Source organism: Rousettus aegyptiacus, unplaced genomic scaffold, assembly GCF_014176215.1.
Source record: "Rousettus aegyptiacus isolate mRouAeg1 unplaced genomic scaffold, mRouAeg1.p scaffold_m13_p_17, whole genome shotgun sequence".
Taxonomy (NCBI): domain Eukaryota; kingdom Metazoa; phylum Chordata; class Mammalia; order Chiroptera; family Pteropodidae; genus Rousettus; species Rousettus aegyptiacus.
In genome coordinates this window covers 15,322,323-15,342,862 of record NW_023416292.1, presented here as the reverse complement: position 1 = coordinate 15,342,862, position 20,540 = coordinate 15,322,323, and the positions used below count along the sequence as shown (strand labels likewise).

Here is a 20,540-nt window from a genome sequence, read left to right as displayed (position 1 = left end):
AAATATAGAAAACTATTTAAAAATGAAAAATCACCTGGGAGAGGCTGTTTCATCTGTGTTCTGAGGCTCACAGAAAAACTCCATGGTTCCAGAAATGTGGGGAAATGATTTTAAGAGTGAAACAGGCTTCTGTGCTCTGGGTTCATAAACACTTTTAATATGCTAATATGCATTATTTATTTTAGGGTGAGGATGAGGATGTAGTGTGAAGTATAATCCTAAGTTATTTGACCACAGAATTATTTCTTTAATCAACATATTATGGCATTAGAATTCAGCTGAACACATTTTGGGAAATGCCAATCTTGCTCAGTTCTTTTATTTTGCAGTTTTATACTTGGTTTATGTTAGTGTCTCACTCAAGGTCACTAACTAGTTATTGGCAAAACCTGCATTCTAACTTCTGACTCTCAAATCTAATTCATTTTATACTATAATATACTGTACAATTTAAAATATGATACATTGAGTATAAGTATAAGCAATGATTTAATATGTTTAAAAAAAAGTATAACCTAAACGTGACAGTATGTAGTAGAGGTAGAGTTTTGTGGCTTTTAGCTTCCCTGTCCCTCTCACAATGCCTTAAAAAAAAAAAAACCCTATTTTACTTTTTACAGCATCATCATAAACTTGGTTTTTCTTCTTCATCCCCAAGTCCTAAAATCAGTGCAGTTTTTGTTATATTTGCTCCATCTGGTGGAGGAAAAGAGTGTCTGCATGCTGTGTACTTGATAGTCTTTTAAAGTAAGGGGAAACATTTTCTTTGTGTAGACTCCCTTGATTGGACTTTAGATCTTTCTTGCATAGTCCATTGTATTGTATACAATTTCTAGCAGTTTGAAATCAAGGAAAATTTTAAATTGTGTATTTTTTTTCAAAGGACAATATTAAATGAATAAAGACTTTTTATAAAAAAAAAAAGACACCTTTATTATGGAAAAATTAGAAATAACCAGTATTAACAGCTTGCTTCTAGCCTTGGGATCATAAATAGATTTTAAATGATAGAGTCCTTTCTAATTGATGATTAATAATCCCTTAGATTATTTGAATGTCTCCCCTGCCCCTCCCCGCCATTGTGATATCTAATTTATGGTGCTCATCTTTACATAGCTTCCTAGGATGAATTATTAAGAGTGAGGTGAAATTTCTGTCAAAGGGAATGGAAAATTATTTTTATACATATTTTAAGGTGTTTTTCAGAAAGGATGTATCAGTTTGCACTCTAATGAAAACAATGAGTAGTAGCCTTTCCTGTGTGTGCTGAATGACTCAAGGCTTCATTTCTTTAAAAATATTTGCTAATCTAACAATGAAAAATGGCATCTCCCTCCTCCCCCTAGCCCCTGGTAACAACTGTTTTACTTTGTGTCTCTAGGAGTTTGCCTACTCTAGGTACTTTATCTAAGTGTGTAATCAGAATATTTATCCTTTTGTGACTGGTTTATTTTATTTAGCATGTCTTCAAGGTATATCTATGTTGTAGCAGTGTGTTAGAATGCCCTTTTTTTCTAAGACTGAATAATATTTCATTGTATGTATAAACCACAGTTTTCTTTGTTTATGCATTCATCAAACTGTTGAAGGACATCTAGGTTGGTTTCACCTTTTGGCTATTGTAAATAATGCTGCTATGAACATGGGTGTCCAATACAATTTTTTTTTCGCTTTTCCATTTTTTTGATCTTTAACCATATATTTACATTTTAAAAAATCTTAGTTGCCATTAAAATGTTTATGCATTTATTTTTTTAGTGTAACATATTTTCCCATGCTGCTCTTGAAACATATCAAGGTGAACGACGCACTAGACAAAGAGTCATGAGGCCTGGGTTTATGTCCTACTTCTGTTATTGACCATGTATCCTTAAGCAAATTATTTAGCCTCATAGATCTGTAGTTACTTCATCATTAAATGAGCATATGGTACTCATTTCATAGGATGTTTAAGAGCAATAAGGTAATATATATGTAGTGCATTTTAGATTACAAAATGCTATGTAAATGTTCAAGTTACTATTCGTTATGTAATTTAGAAAACTTCTGTCATTGCAAATGTAGGTTGAACTTTTTAAAATGACATATTAAAAAGTTATGCGTTGAAGATCATGCATAATTTTTGTTTACTGGTATCAGTAATTTCTTTAAGATACTCCTAGGTGAGATATTCTGAGTTGGAGGATATGAGCAGTTTTATGAATCTGGCTATATAGTGCTTCCCATAGAGCTTTCAAAAGGATCGTGTAGTTCAGTTGGCAGTTGATGCCATTATTCTCTCAGCTTTGAGTTTCATCTTTGAGATAGTTCTTTTTGTTTACTTTTTCATAGGATTTGGGTAGTACTTCATTCTCGTTTAATATACTTGTCTTTTTTTAGCTCTTTGATTTTAGAACCATTTATCTTTTAATAACAAATGGGGGCTGTTAATGGAAGAAATTTTACTTTCCTTACATGGAAGCAAAAGGATGAAAGAAGCGCTTTAGCTATGAGCAGATTTTTTAAATAAGTCAATTTTTAAATATTCTGGTCTATACTTATTTTTTTTATTGAAATCTAAGTATTTATCAGTTATCTTTCATAGCTTCTAATGTTAGAAGTCAGTTTTATAAGAAGTTTGCTTTGCAGGGCTGGATTCACTCTCTGGGAATGTTCAGAACTCACTTCTTGATGAGGAAAAGGTGCACTCTGGCTCAGAACGTGGCTCCCACCGGGGAAAGAAATCTGGGGCCAGTAGCAAACTTTCTGTCAAAGGTTATGAACAGACTCTTGACACTGATAGCACTTTGGAGGACCTTTCTGGGCATTCTGTGAGGTAATGTATATTTTATACTGAAATTCAAATGTAATTAAAATTACAATATTGTTGATGATCAGAGAATCCACTTAGTAAATTTCTGTATTTTATGAATAGATAGTGTAGTTTTGTTCATAGCTCTAGTCTTTATGTTTTAGAATATGACCATCTCTCAGCTAAACTATTAACAATCTGTCCCTCAGGAATTCTCTGCTTCTAGCACAACCCACCTTTCTGTTTTAAATGCCATTGCCACAGATGTTTTCCTGACTCAGTCCTTTGACCAAACAGCTACTTTCCTTGGGGTATTTTGGGAGCTCCTAAGTTTCCCCACAGGTCAGCTCTAAGAACTTCATTTGAAGTGTTTTCACTGTACTCCCACCGCAAACTGTCTCATTTCCTTTGTCTGTTCAGGAAAGTACTATAGTATTAAAAGGTGGGTGGAAATAAATGGACATATATAAAATGCTTAGAGATAGTATGAAAATAATATTTTGCTGTGACTTGGGTTAAGAGGAAGAACAAAAGTAGTTTCATTTCTCTTTAATACAAAATGATATTTTATTCTCTTTTAGAGACATATTTTAAGACATTTTTAATAACAGACTTGATCTTACCTTTTACATATGGCTATAATTTTTTTGCTATAAAACAGGGAACTGTGCCTCGTAGTACAGTAGTGATTCATGATGCGTTTACATTGTTGAGGAAAGAGTTAAGGGGCCGTTTAAGCCAAAGACTCCTTTTTCATCTTATTTCGGGTGGGGTTTGTGCCTAGCTTGTTCACACTGTAAATGTAGCAGTAAGAGGAATACTCAGAGTTGTTCATTCCGCATAATGACTATTAAATGAGTAAATGCCTGAATCACAGCTTTTTCAAACTAATGTTAATAAAGAAAGTAATAAGCACTGTGTTTATGAATTGTGTAACTGGTTCCTAAAGTAGTTTTCCTTCCTCCAATGTTTTCTCAAATGAAACTCCTAGTATCTCATCAGACAAGGGAAGATCTCAGAAAACTCCAACTTCTCCCCTGTCTCCGAGCTCCCAGAAATTATTGCAGTTTGACGTTCCAGGAACTTCATTAGAAAGATCTAAGTCCTCAGCAATAATGCCTCCAACAGTAACAGGATTTAAGCCTCATGTGGCTGATGTGAACATGGCCGCCAGCAGAACAACTACCGAGATGACTTCAACACCAGGCAAGTAGACCCATGCAGTTGGATTTTAAAAAATAAGATGCTAATTTTTTTTGAAAAATTTTATTTCAATCGAACCATAGAGAAATGTCATTTCAAATGAATATGATTCCTTTTTGAAGTATTAAACAGAAACTGTGTTGGGAAATAAAATTTAAGACACATGAGAGATTTCAGTAGCAGTAATTTTTCCCATCTTGCCAGCCTTAGTCAAAACACCTGAAAATGTATGCAATATGTACTTCTAAGTATTCGTGGGTATATATATGTGTGCACATGTGCGTGCACATACATGTCATCCATCCACACACAAAAGATGACCATTAAAATGCATTATACTCGTAAGTCACTGTTTTTCCTACAGAGAAAAGCAGGGTTATTTTTGACTCTTAAAATGAGAAATGACTTTTAGAAATCCGAGATGTAATTTCCTGTGAACGTTTACATTTGACAATTGTTATGCCTTCCAGGTTCTAAACGTTTCTCTCCTGCTGGTCTCCAGCACCGTATGGCTGCTGAGCTCAGTTACTTGAGTGCCATCGAGGAGTCTGTGCGCCAGCTGTCAGATGTAGAAAGAGTGAGAGGCATTTCACTTGCTCAGCAAGAGAGTGTGTCTCTGGCTCAGATCATAAAGGTATTTGTAGAGTTTTCTTTTTTAGCTTTCTGTGATTTTTTTTTCTTTTCTTTGCTATTTAAAATAGTCTTACTGATGAGGTAAAAAAAAATCATAGTAAGTGGTCAGTAAATATTTGATAAATGATAAATAGTTGATGTCTACCCTATTTACTGTCTTTAGGTTTTATTTGGTTGCTTCAAAAGATTTGTGTTAAGAAAATACCCTTTTGTTTAATATGGTTATTGTGTTATAATCGTTTAGTTTTTTTGAATTAATAGTTGATCATTTCTCTTTTTTTGAAGGCACAGCAGCAACGCCATGAAAGAGACTTGGCCCTTTTAAAACTGAAAGCTGAACAAGAGGCTCTGGAGTGTCAGAGACAATTAGACGAAACCCGAAACAAAGCAGCTCAGGTAATTTATTTTGCAGCCAGTACTGGTTCTTAAACCTAAATGCATATCCTTGAAATCACTTTAGTATTTTTTTTAATTCTGTAGGATTAAAAAAAGATGTAAATTATGCCCTATGGGTTAATTTCATGTCGTTTGATTTTTGTAGCAGCCCTGTGACATTAAGTCATCAAGATTTAGCCCCAATTTAAAGAAGTGGAAACTGGGGTTCATAGTAGTTGTCTGTAGACACAGCAACTCATGAACAGTAGAGTTAAGACCTGAACTCCGGCAGTGATTTTAAGACTCCAGATTTAGACTCCAAAAGACATGACATTCAAATAGTAGTCAAGTGTTTCTGTGTGTGTGTGTGTGTGTGTGTGTGTGTAAGGCATTTGACCTACTGAACAAATTTGCAAATTAAAACTGATTTGGGGTAAGGAGAGACTGCGACATGACAGAAGATCTCGTTTCTTTGTAGGTCCACGCGGAATCATTACAGCAGGTGGCTAAGTCGCAGCGGGATGCACCTGAAGTCCTGCAGGAAGCAACTTGTAAAATAGCCGCTCAGCCAGCAGAGCCCGCCGGCTTCACCACAGATGCGGCTCGCCAGGTCTGCGAGGTGAGAACCACCGAGAAGCCTTTTCCTGTCAGTTCTTTCTAGTCAGTCTGAGTAACTTCGGTCTTTTATTGCAGTGGCTTGTACATTTAAGTGTATAGAGGCAGAAAAAACGATGGAGAAGAACTCTAAATGTCTGCCCTCGAGCAAACTTTTTTAAAAATATTGATTTTATTGTTGAATAATTTACAGTTAAATGTATCCATTTTAAGTATGCAGTTTGATGAGTTTTGACAAATATATAGATACTAATATATATATATATTTCTATGTCTTATATATCCATTCCTGTAAATACCACTATAATAAAGAAATACAATATCTCCAGCACTCTAAAAAGTTCACTCATGCCCCTTTGCAGTCAATTCTCAACTCAGTCCCAGGGCCCCACTGATCTGTTTTGTATGAAAATGTGTTATTTTTACCCAGAGTACCGTTAGTACTGTACTCAGGACAAAGCTGTCCCTATATAGGATATCAGAATCTGTATATAGTTTCAGTTTATTTTAGCAGTTACCTATTTAGGATTGTTTGTGAAAGGATTATTAAAAAGCTATGAACCTACTATATGTTGGGTTCTATAGGATTGTGCAAATGATTATAAAGAAGAGTCTCCTTTCTCAAGAAAATTTTAGGCAGCATTAACAAAGATTTTAATAGCTTCGAGTCATCAAGGCAGTGATTGAATAAATACAAAGTGAATCATACATGCAGCATTGGCAGTAGAGGCTGAGAGCAGGGAAGATGTCCTTCACATTGTTGGTCAGAAAAGATTTCTAAAGCAGTAATTGAATTGATTCTTGAAGATTTAAGTTTTGGTTTATTGTGGTTTATTATATGACTTGGAGGCTTTTTGTCTAATTCGTAGACTTACAGCTGGGTGAAACCTTAGAAATTATGCTATCTCTTTATTTTTATAAGGAAGCCATTGAGACTTAAAGAGTCAAAATAACTTGCCCACTTTGCCTATTATGGCAAAATTGCTCTTAATCCAGTGATCTTTTCAAGACACTGTGCTATATCTGTTCTTTTGTGACGTTGTCTTTCTATATCTACTTTCGTTTTCTATGTGTTCGTATTTAGATGGCAGAGTTGACTCGAACTCACATCTCAGATGCCATTACTGCTTCAGGACCTCCCCTAGCAACGCTATATGACCACCAGCAGCAACACGCTCCAGACTTCGTGAAACAACTGAGGACCAAAGCCGAAATAGATAGGTTAATATTCAATCACTAGGCAAATATATGATACGTATCTACTATGTCCCAGACACTGTTGTGGGTTCTGGGAATGTAGTTATGAGTATACAGTTTACTGGGGAAAATAGACATTAATCAAATTGTTCCTTAAGTGAATGAACACTATAAACTGAGGTTCAGTGTTATGAAAGAAAGCAATGTATGTTTCTGAGATATATAACGAAGGAAGGTCAGAGAAAGTTTTCCTGAGGAAGTAAAGCTTATGGTGAAACCCAGAGGATGAGAGGAATGAGTTAGTGATATAAAGGAGGTAAGGAATAGACAGGTCAATTCGTGCAAAGGTTGGAAGATAAATGAAGGAAGACCAGTGGAACTGGAGGCAGAGAGCAATGGGGAAAATGGTGGGAGAGACAACGCACAGATCAGCTCGTGGTAGGGCCTTGCAGACCTTAAGGATTCTGGAGTTTATTCTAGAGCAGTGAAAAATCATTCGGGAGTTTTTTTAGGCAAGGCTGGGTGATATCATCATGTTTGTGTGTTTTTTTATATCATATTTTGACATCACATTTGGTCCATAGATTTTTAAGTCTCTCTTCACATTCATTAATAACTTGGGTTTCTTTGTGTTTATTTCTCATAGTAAAGCAGAAGATATTCTTTAATGTGTTACATACCCCTTTCTGTGAATGAATGCCTTTCTTCCTCAAATACTTTGTAACAGTTATTTCATAATTTCTATTCAAGATTTTATCTCATATTAATGTCGAGCAGTATTTAAAAATCTTTCTGTTATTAAAGGCTGTAAATGTTTAATCAGTGTTAATTTTCTTTTCAGGAAAAGTCAGCCTGTTTCACTCTCTAACAGTAAAGAAGGGACCCTTGACTCAAAGCATCAGAAGTATTCACCTTCATATGATAGTTATTCTGAGTCTTCAAGATACAAGAATCACGATAGAAGGTGATAAATGGCTGACACATTGCTTTTTTTTTTTTTTAATTTCTTAATCTCATTTCTTTAAATGAAATAGTATCTTCTTTCAGAGTTCTGGCTTCTCTGATTTAACAAACAGCTGTTCCGTGTAGTGATATAGCTACCATTCCTTGAGAGCCTATATTGTACAAGCACTGTACAAGTTGTTTTTCCTACATTTAATCTTTACAACAACCTCTCAAGACAGATATTATCCTCATTTTATAGATTAGGGAACAGAGACTCATAGAGATGTTAAGAAACTCACTCAACATCACATAGATATTAGCATACCAAGGCATTGAACCTTGATTTATCCGGCTCCAAAACACACTGCTTTACCAACATCCCTATTTCTTGGCATTACTGTATATATTCTTTTTTATCATTATAAAAGAAGATTGACTATTTCGCCATTGGTACTTCGCACAGTGTTAACATCTATAGTTTTCTATTATGGTTCTGTCTGTGGATTAGAAGGTTTTAGAGACTACTTTCCACCATTCTTAGAGGTAGGATATTACATTGTCAGGGTGTAGTAAAACTTCAATTAAAAAAATTAAATCATGACACTAAAAAACATTAAAATTTATGTGGGGTATGTACCAATAGTTATTGAGTGCCTACTATGTGTCTGGAGCTATGTGACCTTCATTTACCCTTCACTGACACCTCACTTAGGCCATCATCTGGGTTACCACAACAGACTCCTAATAGGTTTTCCCGTCCCCTAGCCTTTCCCCACTCTATTCATTAACCACATGCTAACCAGAGTGATGTTTCTCAGATGTGTGGCTAGTTGTTTATTCACCCGGTTGAATTCTTCAGTATTCTCTCTGAGCCACTCAGTATAGCATGGAAGCCCCTTCATCATTAAGCCTGTGGTCCATCCCCAGTTCTCTCTCTTGGCATTTCCCCTCTTGTCACATTCCACTTAGTTCTAACTACTTTCAGTTTTCTAACATTTGTCTTCTGTGCCAATGCATATGATGTACCCTCTTTCATTTAGTTTGCTTTTCCTTTCCCTTCAGGAACTGGTGCTACCCCTCGTCTGCTTTAGATATCCCTTGTGTGTTCTCCCACAGCACTTGGAATAGTCTTCTCCTTATTCCTTTACTTATGGACTAGACAAAGATTTTTGAGGTCTTCATTTTCATCATCCCGGAAAGAAATCTTTTACCCATTGGCAGTCACTTCTTATGCCCTATCTTTCCCAGCCTCTGGCGACCACTAATCTGCTTTCTGTTTCTATTCTTTATGGTTTTGTCTGATTTGGACATTTCTTATAAATGGCATCATATAATGTGTGGTTTTTTATGACTAAATTCTTTGATTTGGCACAATGTTTTCAAGGTTCAACTATCACGTATCAGTACTTTATTCTTTTATATAGCCACATAATATTCCGTCGCATGGCTATACCACATTTTATTTATCCATTAGTTGATGACATTTGGATTGTTTACTCTTTTGGGCTATTATGAATAGTGCTGCTGTGTACATTCATGTACAGATTTTTGTGTGGACATATGTTTTCGTTTTCCTGTATACTTAGGAGACAGTTGCTCTGTCATATAGTAACTTTTTTTTTTTTTAAGAATTTCCAAATTATTTTGCAAAGCAGCTGCTCTAGTTTACATTCCCACCCAGAATATAAAATTTTCATCTTCACCAACACTCGTTATTGTCTGTCTTTTTTTTATTACAGCTGTCCTAATGAGGACCATGTCATTCTTGTATCTCCAGAACTTAGCAAAATGCCGGGCACACAGTAGGCAATCTACTTCAATTTATTGAATGAATGGTTGACATGTTACTAAGTGGAAGAATTGAGATTAACTCCATGTCCTTCTGACCCCAAAGCACTTACCGTCCCGGCATTATATCTTTTACCTTATAGCTTTATTATATGATTTATCCTTTCCAAAATATTGAACCAGACAAATAATTGCAAAATATTCTAATAAGTACTGTCATAGAAACACACACACACACACACACCACACACACACACACACACACACACACACACACACACACACCAGTATAAACACAGAAGCAGAAGTGACCAAACCTTCCTTGGGAGTGGGAGAAAGGGTCCAAGCTGAAATGATACTTGAATTGAATCTTGAATTAGTAGTTCATTAGGCAGAAAAGGAAGGGAGGGTATTTCAGAAGAAGAAATAGTTTATGCAGAAGATCTCAAAACCTGGCTCACGATTGGCCATATATGTAGCCACCTCATTGTTTTCTCATCGGTTTCAGAGGATGGGGCCACCTCCTTGGATTCATTCATGAATAAATAAGCTAAGGAAAGCAAAGAGGGAAGAAGGAAAACACTGAACTTGAAAACAAGTTCACTAAGCAGTTGGAAACTTGAGGCTTAAAGTCAGGGGAAGGGCAGAGCTAGTGATGCGTATTCGAGGCTCATTCTAAATGATAGTAGTGAAATTATAGGGATACATAAGGTTGCCCAAGGAGAGTATGCAGCATAAAAAAGAAAGGGACCAAAAACAAAACTCTAAGAAGCACCATTATTTTAAGGAAAAATAGAAAAGGAAGTGAAAAAAAAACACAGGAAAACTTATTAGGAAGGTAGGAAGAGAAGCAGTTGAGTAGAGTCAGGAAATAAAGGAGAGCTACTAAATTAACATTTGATTTTGATATAATTGTGAATTTAAAGAAAAGTTGCAAGAATAATACAAAATTCCCAAATAGCTTTCATCCAAATACCTTAATGTCAACATTTTATCATAATTGCTTTAGCAAGCTTTTAAAGAAGGAGATAGAAGTCAACACCATCTAATGTCGCAGAAAAAGCAATTTTCTATTGGATTTGGCAATTAGAGTTCAGAGTTTACCAGAACAGTTCCAGTAGAGTAGTTGGGATTGAAGTAGGTTGTGATAAATCGTGGTATTGACAAAAAGTAAGGAAGTGTGAAATACCAAGTAGAAGTCTCTTCTCCCAGTGCTTTTGAAAAGAAAGGGAAGTGGGAGTGATAGCCTGAGAATAGTGGTCGCCCCTCATGGCTCAGTGTGAAACGTCCCTCTCCTCACCTTCTCTAAAAGGTTCTTCTCAGACTTATGTCTACTTAACATTCATTTTTGTTTTATATTATATCTTTCATCAGTTTATATCTTGGTCATAAGGCACATTCCTTATTTTGTCACTTTTTTTTTCTTGGTTTATTTCTTTAATATTCATTAACAGAAGTAGTAGCGGTAGCAGCCGTCGTGAAAGTCCTTCAGTTCTATCTTCTAAGGAAAATGAGAAGAAACTTCATGGTGAGAAGATGGACAGTTTTATTGATGAGCAGGTTCAGACTGCTGCGGATGATTCTCTGCGAAGTGACAGTGTACCTTCTCTTCCTGATGAGAAAGGTAACTTTCCTTGCACAGATATACATATATATATAAAATATATATATACACACACACATATATGTGTGTATATATATTATATATACACACATATATATATAAAATTATTTGTTTTGGGAGGCTTATAGAGCCCTTTGAGATATTTGTGGCTGAGCTAGTTAATATAATTTGAACATGGTGATAATGAAGACAGGGCCATATATCTGATAGTAAATGTATCCAGGTGAAACTCTTTCAAGGCCATACACAATATGCCAGTAACCCTTGCCAATATTTTATATGATTGTCATGATCCTGAGGGCTGGCGAAACTAAACCTTGGAGAACATAAATGTGAATTAAAAATACATACTCAACACTGAAAAAAAATTACTTTTATTCTATTACAGATATGTAACATAATCGTAAAAAGAATTCATTATTAGAACTTTAAACTGTAATAAGGATACAGTTTCTTATAAATAATGATAACATCACATAGAATAATAACTATATTAAAGTTCATTACTTAACTCTTTCTAGCAAAAGCTTTATTCCTGTCAGATCATGGGCAGTAAATAACGTAACAAAGAAAACAGAATCTGGCAACAAATGGCACCTTTAAGACATTAAGTCAGAGTTATTAAAGGCCTCCATTCTATAATTTATTTTCTTAAATATCTGGCTCTTAAACAGTGTTTTTGATTGATTGTCTAGAACCGTAGTCTTCAAAGCAGGATGGACAAGATTGTCTTTGGAATGCAAGAAGAAAATAGTTCATTTTTCTCATCCTTTATAAATATTTTTTATAAATTTTATAATGACTATAGTATGTGGATATAGCAGTCTTAATTATGGCAGCCCTAGCTGATTAGTACAGATCTTGGTACTGAAAAGTGGAGTGCTTCTTTAACAAATACTAAAAATGTAGAAGGGGCTTTAGAACTAGCTATTAGAGGCTAGAAGAGTTTTGAGGTGCATGCTAGAAAAAGCTTACATTGCCTTGCAGACACTGTTGGTAGGAATATGGATGTTGCAAGTGATTCTGATAAAGTCTGATAAAGATGGAAATAAGGACTATGTTGGAAGCTGGGGGAAAGGTAGTCCTGGTTATAAAATGCCAAAGAACTTGGCTGAACTGCTCTAGTGTTTTGTGGAAAGTGGAAGTTAAAAGTGAGAAACTTGGATATTTAGCTAAGAACATCTCTAAGCAAAGTGTTGAAGATATTCACTGTTTTTTCCTTACTTCTTATAGTAAAATGTGAGAGGAGAGATAAATTGAAGGATTTGTTAAGCAAAAAGGAACCAGAACCTAAAGATTTGGAAAATACTCAGCCAATCCATATTATAAAAAATGAGAAAGCATGTTCTGGAATAAGGGTGTGACTGGACCGTCACTCCATAAAAAGATCACCCATGGATTTAATCAGCCATCTCAGCCGAAGCCAGGAATAGAGATGGGAATATGCCAGTAGACACTGCTAATTTGGATTGAAGAACAAGAGATGGGATGAAATATAGGAAGGCTTCAGACTTCTGGGATTCTGTGGATGAGACAGTAGAGGTATCCAGCTGTGAGCATGCCTTATCTTTCAAGAAAAGGGAAAAATGACCCTTAAGGTGGTTCAGATGTGAACAGGGAGCCACTGTCACCACAGGCCCAGGGCGCACAAGCCCAGGCAGCAAGGCTGCTGTGGTTTCAGAGGATGGGGCCACCTCCTTGGTTTCAGTTGTCCAGCTGTTCCTGCTCAGGACCCCAGGAGCAAAGCTGCTGCCAATGGCCAAGAGGTGTGGATGCCACTCAGGGGTGAGGGGATAAGGCCACCCTAGTGGGCCTGGAAGGCATAGCTGATGGCCTGGTGGGCCAGGAGGGCAGAACATTGAGCCCAAAATGAAATATTCTTAATCCTTAAGATCTAATGGAATTTGTCCTACTCGGTTTTGGACTTGCTTGAGACTCGTTCTTCTTTTCAATTTCTTTGTTTTGGAACAGAATTGTCTATTCTATGCCTGTCCCACCATTGTATTTTGGAAGTACATAACATGTCTTGTTTCACAGGTTCACAGCTAGAAAGGAATTTGCCTCAGGATGAATTATACCTTAAGTCTTCATTCATACCTAGATGAGACTTTGGACACGTAGTTGATGCGAGAATAGGTTAAGACTTTTGAGGCTGTTGGGATGGGGTGAATGTAGTTTGCATGGAAGAAGGAACGAATTTAGGGGAGCTAGAACGTGGAATATTATGAACTGAATTGTGTCCCCTCAAAATTCTTATGTTGAAACTCCTAACTTCCAGTGTGATAGATAAGCCCTTTAAGGAGGTAATTAAGGTTCAGTGAGATCATAAGGATGATCCTCTAATCTAATAGGACTGGTGTCCTTTTAACAAGAGGAAAAGATTACCAGGAGTGCACATGCACAGAGAAGAGGCTTTGAGTGAGAGCACAGAAGAAGGTATCAGCCTGCAAGCCAAGGAGAAACATCTCACCAAAAAATCAACCCCGCTTAGCACCTTGATCTTGGAGGATTTCCAGCCTCCAAAACTGTGAGAAAATAAATTTCTGCCACCCAGTCTGTGGGATTCTGTTATGGTAACCCAAACAGACAAATAGCAATAGTTTATAAATATCGAGACAGGCTCATTTTTTTAATTGATAGGTATACACAATCAAAAATATTTTATGAACTGCTGGATTAAAGACTAATGAAATTCATTTTAGGATCAGACTTGATGATGACAACTTACACATCATGGGAGAAATAAAGCATATACGAAAATAATAGAGAAATTATCTATTAAGTTTTTTCCTATAGGAAGAATTTAACCTCTGCTAAATTTTATCTTAATAATAGTCTTTATAATTAGAGTACTGATGACAAATTTAATTATAGATAATATCTGTGGGCCTCAGAAGGACAGACAGTAATCATGTGTGACTTGATAATGCTGTATTTCAACTGTTTATCATGGTGCCTGGCCTCCAATAACTGAATAAATAATTGTCAAGTGAAATGTTATGAACTGTGACTTTTTGATATATCTAACTTCTTTAAGAAATATAAATTTAAATTACTTGGACTTTTACTTCTGGCCACAGTGGAGGAACAGGACCAAATTTACCTTCCTTCCTAAAATACCAGACAAAACATATAACTATTTTTAAGACATTGTCTATCAGGCAGTGAATGATGCTGATTCGTGAGAGACGGGAAACAGTTGAGATGAGCATTGTGCTTGCCCCAGCTAACTGCCTGGAGGGAGTTTCCAGACTGCAGAGCACGGAGCCCAGCAGTCACCCTGAGTTGAAGAAGGAGGTGGACTTAGGAATCTAGAGAGGCTAAGGTGGCATGTCACAGGGCTGTCAAGATCCAGTGAAATTAAACCATTAAAAAACCAATATATAGAAGAAAACATAGGACAAAATCTAGGTTACCTGTGGTTTGGCAGTGAGTTTTTAGATATAACACCAGAAGTACAGTCCATGAAAGAAAAAATTGAGTACTTGTACTTTGTCAAAATTAAAAATCTTCTCTGTGAAAGACATTAAGAGAATGAAAAATAAGCTACAGACTGTTACAAAATATTTATAAATCTCAGACGAAGGGCTTACATTTAGAATATGTAAAGGACTCATAACTGAATAAGAAATCAAGAGCCTAATTTTAAAAATGTGCAAAAGCTCTAAACAGTCACTTCATTGAAATAAAAATATCAGTGGTAAATAGATATAAGAAAGGTCTTCAATATCACATGTTATTAGGGGAATGAAAATTAAATCACCAAATTGGTGGTAAGAATGAAGATGGAAAATAGTACAGCTACCTTGGAAGACATTTTCACAGTGTTTTATATAATTACCCAGCAATCACATGCATAGGTACTTACCCTGTAATTCGAAAACATATGTCCACACAAAAACCTACAATTAGCATTTATAGCACCATTCATTATTTCTAATTACTAAAAATTAGGGGCAACAGTAAGATGTCTTACTAGAGGAGTGGATAAACAAACTGGTAAATCTGTACAATGGAATACTATTCAATAATTAAAAGAAACAAGTTATTGATTCATGCAAAAGCATGGATGAATTTTAAGTGAATTTTACTAAGCAGAAGAAGCCAAGCCCAAAAGGACTGCATATTGTATTATTCTATTTGTATGAAATTCTGGAAAAGGCAAAACTATAGGAGTGGAAAACAGATTAATGGTTCCTGGTGTTATTGGAAGAGGAAGGATTCACTACAACGCAGATGCAGAGGAGAATTTTTAGTGTGAAGCAACCATTATGTAAAGTATTGTGTATTCTATGTGGTTCTGTATATACTGTCTGATGCTATGTTTTTGTCAGAACCCTAGAATTATACATCATAAAGAATAAACTCTCACATATGCAAGCTAAACACTTACAATCAGCCAGGATGTGAGGGGGTTCTGGGGTGGAATACAGCCTGTGACAAATTAATCTAATTGTATTACAAATATATGGCATAACCACACTGAAGGGGGTAGAGGGAAAGGAGCTGACCTGAGTAACCTTGGAAAGTGGTATTTTTGAGTGGAAATTGTAAGCCTAAATACAAAAGGAACCGTATAAAAATAACTGTTTTGTTTTTTATTCCCCCACAGGGGTACAGGCTAACAATTTTTTACATATATGTTGGGGCTGAACAAAAAAGTACATAAATGGATGTTGGATGGTGTGAGCCAGGTTTCTCAATGTTAAAGAGGGAAATTATAGATACATAAGAAAGGAAAACTTAAAATGAAATCTGTAGTACTGGCTAGTCAGAAACGTCAGTGTGAATCCCTGTGTGGGTGGCTGGGTGGACGGACGGACGGATGGATGGATGGATGGATGGATGGATGGATGGATGGATAGATACATACAGGAAAGAATGTGTGTGTATGGATTGTTATACATGCATATGTTACATAGCTCTGTCCATTGATAGAGTAAAGAAGCAACTAAGCCCCAGTAATAACAAGGACAACCAGTGCCCAGATTGTGGTTTCTAAATATTCTCCAATAAAGGAAACCAGAGCTCTTAAGAGAAATGACCGATTTTAGGATTGGGAAGGGAAAATACAAAATGAGCTTGTAGAGGCATCTTGTATCAGAAACTGAGGATGCTCAGTAAACAGTAGGATCCTTGGAGTGGCATGTCAGAGGCACACAGGAGCCAGTTTAAAAGAGCTGTCATGTTTTTAATTGAGCGTGGAATTGATGAGTTCTAAAATTTCTTAATTTGCATTTGATTGTTAGTAACGTTAAACTTTTTAAAACTTTATTTTGACTATGTTTGCTTTGTGAAGCATGTGATCTTGACACTCAATTTTCTGTAAGGTATTAGTTTTGGAATCTGCTTGTAAGAGTTCTTTATATATGAAGTACATTACACTTTTACAATATATCTTGTACTGATATTTTTAGATATTTTAGAGGTTTTTTTCTCGTTTGTAAGCTAAGTGAACTTTTAAAAATTTCTTGCTTATTGCTAGTAATCAGTTCTATGAATTTATGCTATATTGTCCCATAAAGAGGCAGTAAGAACTACTAATTAAATACCTACTGAAAACTGTTATGATAAATGATAAAATCTACTCGCTCCACATTCTTTTAGATTCAACTTCTATTGCAACAGAATATTCCCTGAAATTTGATGAATCCATGACAGAAGATGAAATAGAAGAAAAGTCATTTCGATCTTTATTGCCTTCTGAGAGTCATCGCAGATTTAACATGGAAAAGAAGAGAGGCCATCATGATGACTCTGATGAAGAAACTTCCCCAGAAAAGACTATACTGTCTTCTGCCAAGGTGTGTTTCAGTTTACCTTTGGAGATACTTCATAAATAGCTGTGAATGTGTTCTCTTAAAGGTACAAGGGTACGTTTTGTACTTGCACTTAATTGTCAGCTACCAGAATAATTTTCCTAACATGTCAGTTTTGTTATGTTTTTGCTGTAGAACCTGGCTTTGCTTTCCTTACAACGTAGAATACAAACTTATTCCTTGGAACGATGTATAAGGCCTTTGAGGATCTAAACCAAAGTTATCTCTTTAGCTTTTTCATTTGCTTCACTCTTTAAAAACATTATTCCATTTAAAAATTTATATCAGTTTTCTTACTAAGTTGTAAGCCTTTTGGATAACAGGGGCAAATTCTTACCCTGTTTTTATCCCTGGGACATTTGTACCAGGCTTACAATAGTTGTTAAAATTTTACTGGCTGAATAAATAAGCAGGTGAATGTTACTCCCTCTCATGTGCCTTTTTTTGAAGAATATTCTTTTACATGGCTAGCAACATTTTAAATTGACTTCTATGAATTTATTTTTATAAGTGCATACCTCTTTTAATGAAGTTAATTAAGTTCCAAAAGGTTTAGATAGTGATAAACTAAAAACAAACTCTTTCTTAGGAGCTGAGCATGCCATTCTCAGGAGGACAAGATAGCTTTTCTAAATTTACTATGGAGATGGTTCGACAGTATATGAAAGAAGAGGAAATGAGGGCAGCTCACCAATCTTCACTCTTGCGTCTCCGTGAAAAGGCCTTGAAGGAGAAAACAAAGGCTGAATTAGCCTGGTTAGAGCATCAGAAAAAGTAAGTTCTTTCAGTGAACGTAGTTTTCACTGTTCAGTTTCTCCTTTCAAAAAGGAAATGCTTTATTTTTAAAAATATTTTTGTTTCCTAGTTTAATTTGATTTGATTAGCTCAGTTTAACAAGCTAGAGATATGTTAGCCGTCCTGGAATCATGTTGCCTTCAAGACATTCTACTCATAAAACATTTTCTTTGCATTTCTCTTTTATCACTTAACTGGCTCTTATGTTATTTTGTACTGAATTTCCTTATCATGTTGTACATTTCTCAAAGTTATTTTCTCTTTAAAGGACACAATCTGAGGTTCACATATGTTATACATACCGTAAAATAATTATTGAAAGAAGAATTGCTGCATGCCACCTTTTCCACATTTGAAAATGTTTCTTTGGTTTAGAGACTTTTTAGTGGTTGAGAATTCTTGACGTTAAAAATAGAAATTTAATCTAATTTTTGCCTCAATGGGAAATATTTGCAGACATCTACGAGACAAGGGAGAAGATGATAAAATGCCCCCACTCCGGAAGAAACAGCGTGGTTTGCTTTTAAGGCTGCAGCAAGAAAAGGTATGTTAGGAAAAATACTCCTTTAAGAGAATTTATTAAGGCCAATTGAATTGTGGAATCTATTGTTTTGCCTAATCTCTTTTTATTATCACCTTAAATGAGATTTAATCGATACTTAGCACTCTAGTCCCCATACTACTATAATTATAGGAATTGCTCGGTAGTCTATCATATTTCTCCTAAATTAAGATTATGTGTCACTGCTAACTTAATACAGTATAGAGTCAAACTTTCTGCCTTCATTTAGTATATGAAATAAAATAATCCTTCAAAAGACTTATTTTAAAAATTAAGATATATGTAAAAGAGTCTATTTGGGTTACATTTTTAGTCAGTTTTCCCACATAGATTTTCAACACAGTTACAAATTAACAAATATTTTGAATTCAGAAAGACCTGGTGTTTGACTCCTGGAGAGACAACATGGTATAGTGGTTAAGAATTCAGGCCCTAGTTAAAATCCCTGGATTAAAATCCCAAGTCAATGAATTATTAGTTTCATAACTTTGGGACAAATTACTTAACTTCTCTGTGCCTCAGTTTCTTTATCTATAAACTGAGGATAATAATGATAGCATACTTTGTAGGGGCGTTTTGAGGAATAAATGGATTAATACAGATAATAAACTTAGAGCAGCCCTTGGCACAATGGTGAGTGCCTAATAAATGTTAGTTTTTATTTGAATTCCAGCTTTGTCACTTCCAACTATGTAATCATGGCCAAGTTTAAGTAACTCTGAGATTTAATTTCCTCATCTGTAGGAGTAAGATTATACTTCATATGGTGATCATGGGTATTAAATGAGGTCACATATGTAAATGTGTTTCACGTTGCCTTCTAAGTATTAAACAGATTTAGTTTTCTTTTTCTCTATTGACTTGTTGCTAGGTACTAGCTACTATGTTAGATGAATTTGATCATTTGAGTTACATATGGGATTTTATCTAAATAACTTTTTAAAACAGTTTGCATAGGAAACATCACTGATCATGTTAACTTGAAAAAAATCTCAACTTAATTTTTAAAAATAATAAAGTATATTTTCAATCTATAAAAATTGGTTTTAAAATAACTTAAAATTTTTTTTAGTTAACATAAGTAAAGAACTGTTTATAGTGTTATAATAGTTTTCTGTTTGTAAAATAGAATAAAAACTAGATTTACGGATATTTTCTCTCATTCTGTGTGGTTATGTTTTTACTTTAATAGTGTGCTTTGAAGCACACAGCTTTTAATTTCAATGAATCAGTTATTTTATTGCATGCCTGATGATAACACATTTAGTTTTGTTCGTTTGAAAATGTATTTTTCATCTTTGTTTTTGAAGGATATTTTTACTAGGTATAGAATTATTGTCAGCATTTTTATCGATATCAGTTTCCATTGTCTACCTGTTTCCATTATTTTTGTAATGTTCTTAATGTTCTTTTGAAGGCTGTTTTTAAGATTTTGAAAAGATGTGTCTTTGATTTTTCGGTAGTTTTTCTATGATGTGCTTGGGCGTGGTTTCTTTTGTAGTCATGCTATTTAGGGTTTACTAAGCTTTTCGAATCTGTGGTTCATTGTATTTCCTCAGTTTTTGAAAATTATATCTTCTTGTGTTCCTTCATTCTCTCCCTCCTTTCCATCAGAGGCTCAGAGCAGACATTGTTAGACCCTTTGACTGACTGTTTACCACATCTCTTGTCTACTGTTTTGTTCTTATATTACTCTTTAAAACAATTTTTAAAAATCTGTGCTTCAGTTTGGAAAGTTTTTATTGACCTGTGTTCGAATTCATTAATTATGTGTTCTGTACTGTCATGTGTACTGTTAAATCCATTTAATGGGTTCTTGATGTTTTTAGTCCTATAATAATTTTTTTTTATATAGATTTTAATTCTTTGTTGAAATTCAGTCATTTTAATTTCCCTGTCTGCTAACTCTAATATTTGGACAGCTTGTGTTGCTACTATTGTCTGTTTTTATTTTTTATCATATGGTCCTTTTTGCATATTTAGTAATTTTTTATTGACTGCAGGACACTTATGATCCTTTTTGCCTGCCTAGCTAGTAATTTTTTAATGATTGCTGGACATTGTGTGTAAATAACTGCAAAGGCTGCGCATGATGTTATCTTCCCCCAGCAAAGACCTGTCCTTTCCTCTGCTATGCAGCTAGAGTGTTCAGCTGTTCAGTTTAATCCATTTACGAGCAGAGCGGGCTTAGCA

At 35.1% G+C, this 20,540-nt stretch overlaps 1 protein-coding gene across 6 annotated transcripts in view; it reads left to right on the top strand.

The window, feature by feature from the left end:
• Positions 1–20,540, top strand: part of CEP350 (centrosomal protein 350) — a 116,477-nt gene that overhangs the window by 52,064 nt on the left and 43,873 nt on the right. For all 6 annotated transcript variants that reach the window (XM_036234556.1, XM_036234555.1, XM_036234557.1 and 3 more), the window contains 11 exons: positions 2,629–2,815; positions 3,783–3,997; positions 4,465–4,628; positions 4,913–5,023; positions 5,481–5,621; positions 6,702–6,838; positions 7,656–7,778; positions 11,002–11,171; positions 16,779–16,975; positions 17,580–17,764; positions 18,242–18,329. In XM_036234556.1, coding sequence (XP_036090449.1) covers positions 2,629–2,815; positions 3,783–3,997; positions 4,465–4,628; positions 4,913–5,023; positions 5,481–5,621; positions 6,702–6,838; positions 7,656–7,778; positions 11,002–11,171; positions 16,779–16,975; positions 17,580–17,764; positions 18,242–18,329 — 1,718 coding nt within the window. The remainder of the gene's footprint in view (positions 1–2,628; positions 2,816–3,782; positions 3,998–4,464; positions 4,629–4,912; positions 5,024–5,480; positions 5,622–6,701; positions 6,839–7,655; positions 7,779–11,001; positions 11,172–16,778; positions 16,976–17,579; positions 17,765–18,241; positions 18,330–20,540) is intronic.